Genomic DNA, 14,302 nt, shown 5'->3' on the forward strand with positions numbered 1-14,302 from the left:
AAGTTAAAACACAAATACTCCTGTTCAGATATTCTCAATCTACCATAAGTTTCTCTATACACCTTAACTATAGATCGTTCAATCTCACTCTCAAAGCACTTCTAATGATTACAATGTAAAATCTATCTACCACTATGCCTCATAAAACTTCCTATAACTCATAGTACCTACGATATCTCAGTATTGAAGAAGACGTACTAATTGAAAGGTTTACGTTAGTGTTAGTTTTTGAAGAACAGTTCCTAAGCAGCTTGATGGTAGCTTCGAGCTTTAACCTCGGCATCTATTAGTAGTAATAGGTGGTTTGCTACGGACGTAGCTGTCTATAAAAGCTACTGCTATCAATTAAAATTCATTTCTACTAGGAAGAGAAGTGATGAAAATAAGGGATTAATATATAAATTACTATTAATTGTACTAGGTAGTGCAATACGAATTTACTCTCATTGCCTGGACCAATAGATCGAGTTGAGGGGCTATGACGGTTGACATTTCCAATTCCAACCATAATTGTGTTTTAACTTGAGACTATGCCTCTGTAGATTGTCCGTTTCTACTTTAATATAGTGGGCACTATATGGTGCTAGCAGCATATACTATACAAATGTCCGGAGACTACAAGCAGAACTAACTTCACAACCAAGCAAATACACGTCCCTTTCAATGAAATCACCACTTTTTAGAATACCATATAGCTCCCTTGTTTATTAGTAGGGTGCTCAATACCTTTCCTATAACCGTACTTCGTACATGGCACTGGTTATACAACGTGTTATCGCCGGCGATACTGTATCCAATTGTATTGTATATTGGCCGGACAGTTCCAAAGAATGTGACGATTTCAACTACAACAATATACCTCCTGGAAACCTAAATCGATAATTAGTTGTGATTATTTTTTGCGTGTTAGCACGCTGGACCCTAGCCACCTGAGTAGTTACTACAATAAGTACACTGCCCGCCAGCAGCATTGACCCCTCAAAAACATCAACATCAGCTCGAGACGATAATCATCATGGCGTCCCAAAAGGATGTGCAAGACCTGCTGCGCCTGCTTACGACAGCTCCAGGCCGTAACAAGCTTCCTATGATGGCAGCAATGGGACGCGTGAAGGCTCTCCAAGACGTAGACCTGCGAAGGTAAGGTAATCCCATCCTATCCCACCACCTTGCTATATACCTGCTAACAGCACTCAAGTATATCAGACATAACACATGCTACCCTCCCTACCATAACAAGCGCCATCTCCGATGAAAAGGCGGCCAAATATCTCCTTGGAGCCTGTAAAGCGCACTTGAAATCACCCTCCACCAGCACGGCCAGCACTTCCAAACGACCGACCGATTCCGATTCAAGCCTCCCGCCCTTTGCCAAACGTACCAAGTCCGCGTATTCCCTGATGGACGCGCCGCAAACTCCCCAAGAGCTTGAAGCCTCTCTAGCCCTCCCCCAGCCCTCCGCAGACGAAGATGCCATTTCCAAGACCACAATATACACGAACCGAGCACCCCTAGTGCTAGCGTTTGCGCTGCAGTTGTTGAAATATACGATGCCAGAGCAGCCGCTGAGTAGCAAACTTAGTCTGGCACAGGCTATTGTGAGCGTTAATTCGAGGAGCAAGGCGGCGAGTTTGGGGTTGGAGCGGGGGAAGAGTGCGGAGGAGCTGGGTTGGGGGATGGGGCAGCCTAAGGTTAAAATTATGGGAAGGGAGATTAGTGTTTTGAAGAGGAGTGGATATCAATGGAGGGAGGATTCATTTGCTGAATCGGGTGCTGAACTCGAAGCTTCGAGCTCGACGAGGGAAGGGAAGGAGAAGGCTGGTGGGAATAAGAACGAGGATGTTGAAGGCCAAGGAACGATCAGTGACCCTTCAAAATCCGATTCAAAACCGTCAAGATCAGGAAGTGAAGGCCAGAGTGGATGGACAATCTCCGCGCCAATAACATCCAAAAATTCCAAATTCGTCGCCCGTTCAATCACCGTGACCTCTGCACCACAAGCTAGCACTATGCTCCAAACGCTCCTTTCTAATAACCCTTCACTCGAGTCGGCATCTCACAATATAACCGCCTACCGTATATCCTCCGCTTCCAGCGGCAGCATAATCGAACAATCCAACGATGACGGCGAAACAGGTGGCGGCCGCCACCTCCTCTCTGTCCTCCGCTCATCTAATTTAACGAATGTGCTACTGGTCGTTTCCCGCTGGTACGGCGGTGTCTTCCTCGGTCCAGATAGGTGGCGAATAATGTCCGAAGTATCTCGGGATGCCCTATCCCAGCGTCTGCGTGTCACCGGTGTCATTGGCCACGAGGCTTTATGGGGATTAGATCTCGAGGGGATGAAGAGTACGGACTCAGCTGTTATTGGTGATAATCTCCCTATTTATAAACCTGACGGCGCGCGGTCATATATTTTGAAAGCGTTTGCGTCCCCAGCTGACGAGGAAGGCAAGAAGAAGAAAAAGTCTGGAGTGGCACTGGAAAGGGAGAAGGAAGGAAATTTGGGATTGTTGCTCGGTGCACTGGATTTGCTGTTTAAGAGCTGGGTTGAGTATATTGGGAAGGAGGAGTTGGATAGACGGGCTTGGGGTTGGTATGTCCATGTTAGACCAGACGTGGAGAGTGGTGTTGCGGGATGGGGTGGGAAAGGAGTGGTAAAGCTAGATGACATTTTAAAGTTAAGGAGGATAGGTTGAGATGAATAATATGATGATACTATGATTGATGACTTAACTCGCTGTGCGAAAGGCAGTGAACATAACATAATAGTTTCCGACTGTTTATTAGTACTAGGCAAGTGTCGTGAACACTTCAAAAGCTGCCTATACACGTCGTTCAGAGGTTTGCCCTGATTACCAAGGTTATCAAGCGTTTCCCCTGTGGCAATTGAATGTTCGGATAGAAATATAACGCCGAATTATGGAGTAAGTGCGTCGAATAAGGTCGCAAATCCACTCTGTATGTAGCATATTGAGATTTGTACACTAGAAAAGCGATTTTGTCTCACGTAGATCAGGAATCACTAGCACGCTAAACTCTGCTTAGAACTCATATATTATTTCTGTACTCGTTGCTATTGCTTGTTTCCTACATACCAACTACTCTAGCGGATTAAAAGGAAAAGGTAGAAAAGGGTAGAAACGTGTATATCTAATCTACATTCTCATTCGCTGCTTCAGTCTTCAGAGTATTAGTCGACGGAATCACATCTTCTTCCCCAGATTCCTAGACACCCTCCGAAGTAGCTGCAGGTTCGCCATTTGGTTTGGTCGGTGCTGGGGCATCATCACTTGGTTTGTCTATTTCTGGGGCATCATCACTTGGTTTAATCGTTGTTGGTGCTTCAACATTGGATTTGGTCGTTGCTGGTTCCTCGACTTCTAGTTCTGTCGTTGCTGGTTCTTCGACATTTGGTTTGGTCGTCGTAGGTTCTTCGACCTTTTCTACTGCTGAAGGTAGCGATGGTTTCTCAACCCCCTCTTTAGCAGCAGGATCCTGTAATAACTCCCCTGCAGTATTCGTCGCAAGGGCTGGAGCTTCCGATATCTTTTCTATTATAGGTGCAGTAGATTTAGCTTCTTCCTTTTCTGGAGTGCCACCAATTATGAGATCCTTTTCAGGGTCAATTTGCCAGAAAGTTGATGGTGCAGAAAACGCTAGCGTAGCAGGTTTTTCCGAGGGTTCAGCAATAAGGGCGGGAGCTTTAGCGGGAGCTCTGCGTGCCGGCCCACGCGCCCGACCCTTCCTAGCATCAGACAATGGGGCCTTCTCCTTGACTACTTCAACCTCCTCCGCAGGAGGCTCTTCCTTCTTAGGAGCCTGTGGCCCAAGCTTCAGACGTTTGTTGAGATCAGACATAAAACCACTTTGAAGCGCAGCGATTTTGCTTCCAACTGGCCTTGAGGGAACAGGAGGTTTTGGCTTCGCGGCTGCCGCTACCCCTTGATCAGAAGAATTTGATTTTGCTCGGGTTAGGGGGATGTCTTCTGATGATCCACGTGTAATTGGCTTAGACGGACGGGCAGGAACCTGAGGCTTGGTTTTCGTTGGTACTGGAGGAGAAGTGCCATCTGTCGGAGGACTTTGTCGTGCCCGCTGACCTGGTCGTTCGGGGATTATCGGTTCTGCTTGTGATTTTTCTGGGGATTGCGAGAGCCTTGATTTGGCTGGACGAGCAGGAATCGCTGGTTTTACAGCAGCAGCAAGGCCAGTAGTAGCACGGTCCTCCTCGTTGCCCAGCGGCAATCCAGCTGCTGCGTTCTCCTGGTGAAATATAACGGCACCGGTGGTAGGGCGCTCTTCATGAACGGTTAGGGCATCGTTTTCTGGTATTTGGGGCGTAGCTACTGTAGTCGTGAATTGGAGACTGTCGGGTGTATCCTCCCAGATATCTCGACTAGGGAAGCGCTGTTTCATTCCCGGTCTTGTTTCCCCCAGGATGTGAGGACTATTTCCCCACGGTTTCTTTTCCTGATGCAAGAAGCTCTCGCTTTCCTGCTCTCTGGCTTCTTCGTCTGCAAGCTCTTCTTGTTTCCTAGCAAATGCTTGCTCTGGTGTTTCCTCCTTAGGAGTTTCTTTCTCAGCTGCAATTTCTTCCGGCAACTGGGGTGTCAACACAGTTGCAGTATATCGCGAACTATCAGGAGCATCCTCCCAGATATCTTGACTCGGAAATTTACGGTTTGAAGGCCGTTTCAATCTATCCGCCGCAGTCAGAGGTTTCTTATCGACCCCATTCTTCTCATCCTCGGGGAACAATGGTTCATACTCCTCAAGATCTTCGAGTTTCGTCGAATCAGGCAAGCGTAAACCGGAGAGAGTGCCGTGAATACTACCTGGGCGGCTACTAGGTCTACTGCCGCTGAGACTACCTTGGCTGCCTGATCTGTTGTGATAAAATCCAGGCTCGTCATAACCACCTCTGAAGTCTCCCTGAGGGGAGACCGCGGGCTGCAGTGGGTAGAGAAATGGTTCTTTCGCGACCTCATCAGAGGCTAAGATAGGGGCGGAATAGCCGAACTCTTCGAGGTTTCTATCCTCGTCTCCACCAGGGGTTCCAAGATTTTCTGTGGAATCAATATGGCCTTCACGAGAATAGAGCCTGCTATGAGAACGAGCTGGGTCTACATGAATCACATCGTCGTCTTCAGCTTCGCTTTCAAGAGCTGCGTCAGAGGGAGCGTGGATACTTCTAGAAAGAGCTCTCTCAAGCTCGGCCTCCCTATGGGGTTCTGCTGGGAATGATTCCTTCCTCAATGGCGATTCCGCGAGTACCTGAGACGTATTCGTAGCGAGGGGCGAGGAGATACGTGAGGTATACTCATCGGTCGCTTGGAAGCCGACTTGCTCAGTTGGGGTTCCCATGATCGCTGGGGATGTTCCTAGATTATATTAGACTACTCGGATCGATTATGTGCAAATTGCACAATTGTATCCCTTACCAAGCCCAGGACCTCTATTGGCCGTATCTCGAACAATCTTGTTCAAATCCTCACTGCTCAAAGCCCACTCCGGCTTGGCGTCTCCGTACTGACCAAGCTCCTTCTTAAAAAGTTCGGGACGTTTCTCGTAGTACGCCTTTTCAAAACGATCGTGGGAGAGTACTTGATGACCATGCCTGCCGTACGCTTCTAGGGGAACCTCCTGGTCCCGAGCGCTAGTTCTGCGTCCGTGATGTCTCGGTTTCGAGCCGTCATTGTGAAAGCCAATTCCTGGAGTAAAAGGCGTGGGGAAGGGAGATGGCGAAGGAGCTTGAACATCCCCAGCATCAGGAAGCATAGGCACACGCTGGCCGATTTCTGGGATGCCATGTTCGCTCTCGTGGCTAGATGGGGGACGTTCGGCGCTGGTAGATGCCTGGCTCGCAAAACTTGCTTTCGCCTTCAATGGATGCGAGGCTGGTTCCTTATCGTCGCTGTTGGCCTTGCCAATGCCAAACGATGCCGCCTGGCCTGAGTCTGTACGGGTGACTGTAGATAGCCTCTGTTTGGCATTTTCAGGAGCTAAGGAGGGCTTCGGCGCATGAAGCTGTAGGTCATCGGCGACGTTCCTTGTCTGTGTAGGAGATGTCCCTGGTTCATCCTGAGCTGGGAAGATCTCGGCATATTCGCTTCCTTCCTGCCCAATTGACGGAAGTGCAATATTCGGAGAGCTCTGTGAGAGCTCTGCACTGGGACGCCTGGCGCCCCGAAGGTTACTCGAGGTGAGTTTGGTTTGGTTTGCAGGGAAGGGAGTTTCGTTGAGGGGTGATCTCGCAAAGCTTTCCCGCGAGGGTGAGCTTGAGCGGTCAAGACGACGAGGTAGCGGGCGAGGGGGGATCTTGGGCATCTCGCTCCCGATAGAGCTCGAGGATGATGCTGTGTCTTTCTGATTTCGTGTAGGACGAGGGGGAACTGGAGGCATGGCGGTCGACATTTTGGGCGTAGTTGGAGGTAGGGAGGTAATAGTCGAAAGCCTTCTTATCTGTATACAATCCTCGTCAGCAACTGGTGTTGGGTTAAAGTTTGACCTTAGTAGCCCAATACGCCATTCAAGCAGTTGGAGTGTGAATGGTAAGAGAATGGATCGGGAGGATAATGAGACCAGTGAGGCCCAGCGATATCCTGCAGGTGTTATTCAGCCCCATGGCGAATGTTGGGATCGCCATAAGTAAGGCAGCCCCAACAAGGGAGAAGGTATGATGCAAGAGGGCTCCCCGGGCCAAGGTCTTTATGAGGCTTTTACCAAACGAAGCAACGCAGCCCCAGACATGCAATGGACTGGATGGGAGAGGATGCACCACTTACATGGTATGCTAAAAGTGTCAAAAGGGTAGTCTTTAAAGATCAATCATCGAAGCTGGGCGTAGTTGTGTATGTGTTTGTGTGAATCAGCTACGTGAGGGAAGGGTCTCAGGTTGTAGATGAGGTGTGGTCTGGGGGTCTTTGGTCGTTCAGGTACATACGGAGCAAGTACACAAGTACATAGCTAGCTACGTAGGTCCGTATATAGCCACAGTAGCCAAGGTCGTAGGCCACTAAACAGGTGCAGAATAGGCGAACTCGGCCAGCGTCATGCACTACCAAGTACTTGCACGAAGTACCTTATGAAAAGACTTATCACTTGTGCTCTGGAAAGCCATGATTTGCACATAGCGCCTCACCATCTGCATCTTCATCTGCACCAGATCGATTCCTCCACCACTTATCGTCCCTCTAATTCATAACGGGAAACGGCTTACCTTGCACAGTACAGTGATAGGCTACTTGTGTACGGGTTGCTGGCACGGAGAAGCCCCTCTAAGCCCCACTGAATGGGCTCGAACATCATATCACAGTCGAATGGCAGGAGACCTTTATCTACTTGTACTACGTACGGCATGTGGCATTCCGATAAGCTAGGCTCTAGCTATTTGCCTAGCTTTATATGTCTTCAACGTGAGCAGCAACAGGCGGTGAGAGATGCCTCCAGGCTCATCAGCAGTCGAGGGAGATATCCGTATCATATGATTTCATCGTGCTATGATATCTCCAATCACAATATCAAAACCTTAGCGCTCACGTGGGGCGTGTCTCTGTTGGGTTTGAGGAGAAAGGCTGAAACGTTTCCCCGCAAAGGTCATGAGCTTATTGCAGCTGCCAATCACCGAGTATCGTCGAATTTCAACTTATTAGCCAAACGAGAAGAGTTGACATATCTACTTTGAGGGATTTTTGAATGACGCCCTAGTCCTAATGCTATGGAGTTGAGTTGATGAGAGGTGGACTGCTCGTGACTTTGACTACCTTATGTACTGTGCATAAAGCCGAAATAGTAGGGCGCCGTTGAAGTAGCTAAGACGTTTGTAGACAGTGCTTCTAAGGAAAAGCAAACAAAGTTGGGGATTCTAAACTTAAATCCAGAAACCGCCTTAATAAATCTTCCGATATAGGACACTATCTATAGGTAGCTAGCTAGCTACTTCCTCCTCCTCCGTAACCCAGAAGCTTGAGACAGTCATCGCTAAATCGAGACTTTTAGTCCTTTTACACTACCTAGGTACAATTAGACCCAGATTCCTAAGTAAGTAGCTGTAGATACCTTTGATTCTCCCAGAGCTCTGCTCCTCTATCAACATCAACCCCGCATAAGGCAAGAATTGGGAATTCGAAAAGCATTCATAAAAGTACACTACCTAGGTAGGTCGAGTGCCGACGACGGCTAAGCTATGATATAGTAAGGCTAGCCAGCCAGCAAAAACCTATAACGCCATACCCCCAAATCGCATGCTGTCGTTCCATCCTCTCCTTCTCCACTCCTTGCGAGAGCGGACGCCGCATACCCCGAATCGCATAAGCTCCTCGCCTTTCTAGCTCTCCATCCATTCCAAATAACATGGTTTCGACCTCAGTGCCGTAACATCAAGACCGGTTCCTAGCTCCTCCAGATGGTTTCCCATCCCACCCTGACCCAAATTATCCCCTACCATCCAACATCACTAACTCTCCTCCCTCCTAAATGATCATCTGCGCAACCCCCTGCCCACCAAGCGTCTTGCTTCCCACGAAGCCCTGGCCCTTGATTCCAGCCAAAGCATAAAAGCTCGCCGCCAGTGTAAGCAAGACAGCCGCAGCAATCAAACTTGACGCCTCTTTTATAAGGCTAAGCCATTGAATGATGCCCATGGCGATGTAGATCCCGGCGCGCATGTAGTTGGTGGTGAAGCGGCGCATGAAGGTATCGAACTTTGAAGAGGTTGGACATATGCGTAGCAGGAGAGGGATTTCGATGAAGATGATGAGGAAGGAGCTCGCACTATAATAACGGGTGGGATGGTTAGAGAGGGTTGTGCGAAGAATGGAGAAGGTAACTTACAGGCAGAGCGCGCCGAAAAGGATCATAATGCTAACATGGAAGAGATGCGAGATGCCAAGGGCAAAACAGAGGAATATGCATATTACTCCGGTCCTGCCATCAACCATTCCATCAGTATGCTTTCAAGAAAATTATAATCCCCAGATGATACACCGAGCAAAACCCAAAATGGGCTTTTCTTATTGTATCCGCATCAATAGTAGGAGATACAAGGTTATGGCGTTGTAGATGGTGTTCGAGCTCCGGATGCTTGGGGATGGACTTCAAAGACAGTGTGCTTACCATTGCCCATAAATACCTAGGAATCATAGTTAGTCAATCTATCATTTAGGCATGAATATCCTAGAGTCTGCATACTGAAATTCCTCGTCGCGAACTCTTCAGCGATCGTCATATTTGCGTTCGACCTTGAAGATCAATAGAGTGATGGATTGAATCCGGGTTCTAAGCTAGTAGCTGTCGAACGGTGGTGTTTCAGCGTCCGTCGTCTGTCTACGGTAACTGAGCGAAGTAATGGCGCTCCGGAAAGGGATCTGAATGGTGTAGGATTCTTTGATGGTTCTTATTCTTCTTGTATGTATGGAAGGGATAGTGCCGCAAAGAAGTACGTGTCGGAGAACCGAGCTGTCTCGCTAGTGCCACATTCGTCGCATGCTGACGAGGCTGATGTTGCCGGATGTCCAGGCAACACCTTTGCTGATCTAAACAATGCCAAAACATAATTTTTTCACGACTATTACATTATTTGGGCAACGCTTCACACAATATTCCATATTAAGCGGAACACTGAAAGACTGGAAGGATACTGTTACAGGACTTCGTGGAAAGTACTAAGACACTAGATACCGTAATAACTAGGTAGGTAGGTGGTATTTACGAGGTGGTGCAATGCTTCAAAGCGTTGGAAGTAGAATATAGCATTAGAAGTGTTGTCCCTAGCAGATTGCAGCCTGCTTTGATATTATCTTTGGGGCTGTGCAAAAGAAGCAGAAATACGAGGCTCCACAAGGCCTTAGGTCGATAGGGGAGAGAAGTTATGTTCAAGCCTAAGACCTATTGGTTTAGTTGGCGGTGTATATGTTCGTTCCAGCGCTTGATAATTTGTGCACCATTGGGATGCATTGCTGCCGGAGAATTGAAATAGTCATATCCTTAATTTTGTATTCCGAAACATCGTGATCGCAACGCTATGTATCTTGTCCTCTAGAAATCGGCAAGGCTTGCAGAAACACACAGCTTTCTTATTCCTCCGTGGCTCCCGACTTTGAATGTACCCAAACACATATTCCTCCCAAAGTACGGTGCGCTCAACCGAATACCAGCTTGAAGATATCGTTGAAGATATAGTAACTTCCACCGTCAGGACGAAGCTGGAATACCTGACTGTAGTTCATTGGTCTCTGCTCCTCATCGACCTAAAGATTGCTGAGTTAGCGCCGCCAATATAATACCTGGAGACCCAGGCTCAAGTAGGGCAGGGGGTTCAACGTACTAGCAGAGCTCCGGTAACCAGAATCAAAATAGCCCCATCCACAGACGGTTGCGCATCAAGTGTCGCAACTTGGTGCTTCACTTGCTTAAAAGGGAGACTCTGTACGAATGAGCGCGTTAATCACTAATAAGCTCGAGGGCGAGGGCTCACTCACAGTAAGTTTCTCAACGATTCCAGGTGCACCAGCGACCGAGGCAGACTCGAAGGTTAACATGGAATTCTCACGCTGATTATCCGTTAGCGGGGTTGTATCGTAGGTCTGCGTGGGACTCACATAGAGAGCGGCCAACTGGGTCCTGTCCTGGTCGAATTGGTTGTAGTAGAACTCGGTGAACTGCTCTGCGGGGCTGCTATTAGCCCTATCCCAGAATATCACGACCGTATATATATATCTTCGGCAAACATAGGCCCTCGATCCGAAGGTATACGGCCGGCGCGGCTCCTGCTCGCTCGAAATGATCGTTACTCACTTGCAACATCTTGGAAGTCTGGCATAGCAGCATTATATTAGCAAAGGTTCGGGGCTGTGGAAGTAGGGCACTATTTGGACTCACTAGCCATCTTGGTGGTATGCCTGGGTGCGGCTGGTATGTTCTAGAGGAATTTCTGTTTGAGGTTGGGTAGAGATGATGGAAGGGTCCGGTGCGATGTGTTGGGTGTCGAGAGAGCGATTCTGGGTCTGCGTTGGTGGGGTAATTTCGGAGCTTCGATGCGCCTATCTGCACAAAGGCGAGGTCAGGTGACTGTCGGTCTTAGCGTGATGCACAAAGGTACTCGCACCTAAAAGGTACTTAAGCTCGCATTCAGGGCCAAAAAGAAAACTAAAACATCTCCAAAACTCATTCACCCAATGCTAAAATGGGCTTCCTTAAGCCCTCCGCCATCCAGAGTCAAGACCCCTTGATTGTCCTTCCAGACAATCCGCTAGCTGTCTGGATTTCCTATAGCAGCCTTTGCTAATACAGTTAAATGGTTCGTTGCTACAATTTTCTTTCACTCTTCTCGTGGCATCCTGATGACTACCTTTCTGCCTTAAGAACGGCCAACTGACAACTCATGTTGATTCAAACAATATATCAAGCTCAACAGTCTGATCTCATTCCACTTCTCCTATACATACTTGACTACGCGGTGTTGGCGCTGTTTGCGCAAAATGTATAAATGCTAAATTCCTTGTTTCAGACTACCAACAAATACCATACCGCACCGCACCACAACCCATTTTCGAACCAACGCATGACCAGATCATGCAACAATACAACGCCCTTGAATATCCACCGAGCTCCAGTGTCTTACTGTAGGAAGGTCGTAGCTGCTGGGCTTTGGAAATGGAAGACTTTGGCGTTAGACAGCGGTTGACGCGACCTCCTGGAAAGTCAGCTTATCACAGAGCATGGGAGGGATGACCAACTAACGTACCCGTATAATTTAGAGAGTAGAATTATTATAGATATAACTAGATCCCCGAATGACTTGTTCATGTAATTGCTGTCAAGTTTCACAAGTGACCGTGACGCCGCTGCATGACCGGTGCTGTAGTCTGAGGTCCGCTTCTAAGGCTTGCCGAGTCTATTGTCCACGCTGCCAATGTGTTCGGAGCCTTTATTATTCCCAACATCCTCAAATACTACGTACCCGCTGCCCGATTAACATTGCAATCTGCTATCTCCCCACCTCTATACTAGTTCTGCGCTTGCCAAGTCAGTTTCGGTTTGGCTCTCGTTACAGCTACAGCTACAAGTTCCAGTGCCTGAGCATTTGTCCATGCTCAGCCTCCCCTTGTGTTTCCAACCCATCAATCTCAAGCACCAGAAGTCGGCTTCGACAGCTCCCCATTCCACCGACTGCGCCCTCACAGCCCGAATTTCTCTTTCCTCCCGCTTCGCGGCTTCGGTTGCTGCGGCTCACTTGAAGTGAAGGAAAATGCCTTGCTTTAAGGGCATCGCCGTCAGCGTTCATGCCGAAGGCGCTCCGCTCCCAGAGTTCTCGGTGCAGAAGCAGTCCAGAGTATCGCGCGTCAATACATATATCCCAGTACCAAAGGCGAAGATACCTCAAGATGCGTCCTCCGATAAGCCCGAGCCGTCCAAGTTCGCCATTTCCATCACGCTTTTAACGCCTGGCCTACCAGTCCCTTACTCCACACCCAAACCGACACCCGATACCCCCTACCCACAGCCTCAGGTCGTCGCCGGACTGCCTGGCATATCGTCCCAGCGTGGCAATTATGTCGGCGCAGTTGGCCCTTATATACCCATTACAAAGTCCGAAAATGAAACGATTGCTGCCTATATCTACTTCGACGGTCGAGCAAAGGAAGAAGTTGCTACCTTACTGCGACCTGGAGAGGAGACTTGGGTGAACTCTCGCTGGGTTCAGGTACCGGAATCCGAAGGCGGTGGACTTGCTGAAAGGGAGTTCTTGTTTCGCGAAGTTGGACTGGAGAGGTGGTTGAACGGGCTAGACCTGGATGGGCAGGACGCAGCGGCCAAGATCGAAAGGCGCAGACAGAAGTTTGAGAAGCGCCGCAGACGGAGAAGACAGGAGATGAACAGCGATGATGACCTGGCAGATGCGATGTCTTCGCGTAAAACCTCGGGGCAGCGAGATGTCTTGAGATATGGGGATAATGCGACATCCCCAGTTGAGAGGCTCTCTGAAGATGACGATGATATGAGCTCTGACTCGGATGATGATGTACCAGAGGCTGCTGGGCAGATCAAGGTTGCCATGTTCCGCGTATTAGCATCTGGAGAAATTAAGAGGGGAGAATACTCTCCGCAATTTGATGCCCATGATGACGATGAGGAGGGATCTACGAAGGAGAAGGAAGGCGATGGAGCAGATGTTGATCATACCACGAGCTTTGCCAAGCCAAAGACATTGGACCCGAAATCCATCAGTACACAGACTGTTACGGGTATAGATGGTCCAGACAAGCCTTTTGCTACGTTTACTTTCTTCTATAGAGGCGAGCGTAAGTTGGCAACGCTTGATATTTGATCGTCTACTAATTAATCTATCAGGACAATTACAAAAAATGGGTATCTTAGCATCGAAGCAGCAAAAGACCACTCCTGGACCCGTCAAGAGACGCTCAACTCAACTCGACTTCTCGAGTATTGGCCCCTTAAAGTCTGGTGGAACTGTTGGATTCTCGTCATTCAGAGATAATAATGGTACTGCCCGGCAAAACAAGTCGAGAAAGAAGAGTAATGGTAGTGCCACTGGGGCAATGGCCGAAGATAGCGAAGAAGATGACGATGATATCGATATTGTAGGGAATATAGAAGAAGTAGACGACAAGGAGGTGAAGACAATGTTGAGCCCCGAAGATGCCAAGTATCAAGGAGAAATAGCAGAAGGCGTTGGACGGATCAAGGTAGGCCCCTCCTTTCTCACTATCATTGATATCGGCTTACTCTATGGACAGCTTAAACGCCAACACTCCGCTGAGCCGCTGAATTTAAATTCCCGCAGATCACCAGGATCTATGGGCACACCTTCCGCCACCGCGACACCTCCAGCAGAGCCAGAAGCAAACCAAACTCCAGGCCCATCTCTTTCGAGTAGTGTTTTTGGAGCAAACCTCCCCGACGATAGTGTCGTTGGAAGCCCGCTCAAGAAGCACAGAGCTAGTGTAGGCGGCATTGACAGCGATCTACTGCAAAAGCGCTTGGGCATGGGATTCGGAAGCGGAAGAGACGTTGTAGCAGCGGCAGAAGCAGCTCATGCGCCTCTCCCAGCGCCTGCAATGGCGGCGGATGAGGACGAGGAGCTATGAAGTGTGGCTCGTGGACGAGCCACCTAATACGGATCTACAATGTTTAGTGGTCTTTACTACTCCTAGACATATTTGGTTGGAAAACGGTCATACCATATATGATATTGGGAGGGATGGGAGAAGCTGTGTTAGAGTTATGTGTGCATTCCGGCGGAAAATATGATACACCCGGTTATGTACGAGTTCAGGAG

At 48.7% G+C, this 14,302-nt stretch overlaps 5 protein-coding genes across 5 annotated transcripts; 2 read left to right on the forward strand and 3 right to left on the reverse strand.

Annotated features, from left to right (window-relative positions):
* Nucleotides 1-1,015: 1,015 nt before the first annotated feature.
* BP5553_01805 (Uncharacterized protein) lies at nucleotides 1,016-2,699 on the forward strand (the record flags this gene model as incomplete). The annotated part of the gene is made up of 2 exons (XM_032010428.1): nucleotides 1,016-1,140; nucleotides 1,199-2,699. 2 exons carry the CDS (start codon nucleotides 1,016-1,018, stop codon nucleotides 2,697-2,699), a joined length of 1,626 nt encoding a protein of 541 aa, XP_031874482.1.
* A 529-nt stretch (nucleotides 2,700-3,228) lies between these two features.
* Nucleotides 3,229-6,417, reverse strand: BP5553_01806 (Uncharacterized protein; the record flags this gene model as incomplete). The annotated part of the gene is made up of 2 exons (XM_032010429.1): nucleotides 3,229-5,384; nucleotides 5,445-6,417. The coding sequence occupies 2 exons, from the start codon at nucleotides 6,415-6,417 to the stop codon at nucleotides 3,229-3,231; spliced, it is 3,129 nt and encodes a 1,042-aa protein (XP_031874483.1).
* Nucleotides 6,418-8,474: 2,057 nt separating this feature from the next.
* On the reverse strand, nucleotides 8,475-8,861 carry BP5553_01807 (TVP18 Tlg2-Vesicle Protein of 18 kDa; the record flags this gene model as incomplete). The annotated part of the gene is made up of 2 exons (XM_032010430.1): nucleotides 8,475-8,775; nucleotides 8,836-8,861. 2 exons carry the CDS (start codon nucleotides 8,859-8,861, stop codon nucleotides 8,475-8,477), a joined length of 327 nt encoding a protein of 108 aa, XP_031874484.1.
* Nucleotides 8,862-10,142: 1,281 nt separating this feature from the next.
* Nucleotides 10,143-10,888, reverse strand: BP5553_01808 (Nuclear transport factor 2; the record flags this gene model as incomplete). The annotated part of the gene is made up of 6 exons (XM_032010431.1): nucleotides 10,143-10,250; nucleotides 10,328-10,426; nucleotides 10,482-10,553; nucleotides 10,602-10,666; nucleotides 10,798-10,815; nucleotides 10,882-10,888. The coding sequence occupies 6 exons, from the start codon at nucleotides 10,886-10,888 to the stop codon at nucleotides 10,143-10,145; spliced, it is 369 nt and encodes a 122-aa protein (XP_031874485.1).
* A 1,362-nt stretch (nucleotides 10,889-12,250) lies between these two features.
* BP5553_01809 (Uncharacterized protein) lies at nucleotides 12,251-14,111 on the forward strand (the record flags this gene model as incomplete). Its single annotated transcript, XM_032010432.1, has 2 exons — nucleotides 12,251-13,304; nucleotides 13,354-14,111. 2 exons carry the CDS (start codon nucleotides 12,251-12,253, stop codon nucleotides 14,109-14,111), a joined length of 1,812 nt encoding a protein of 603 aa, XP_031874486.1.
* Nucleotides 14,112-14,302: the final 191 nt, after the last annotated feature.

The sequence above is a fragment of the Venustampulla echinocandica genome (genome assembly GCF_003357145.1).
Source record: "Venustampulla echinocandica strain BP 5553 chromosome Unknown scaffold_0, whole genome shotgun sequence".
In the NCBI taxonomy this organism is placed as follows: domain Eukaryota; kingdom Fungi; phylum Ascomycota; class Leotiomycetes; order Helotiales; family Pleuroascaceae; genus Venustampulla; species Venustampulla echinocandica.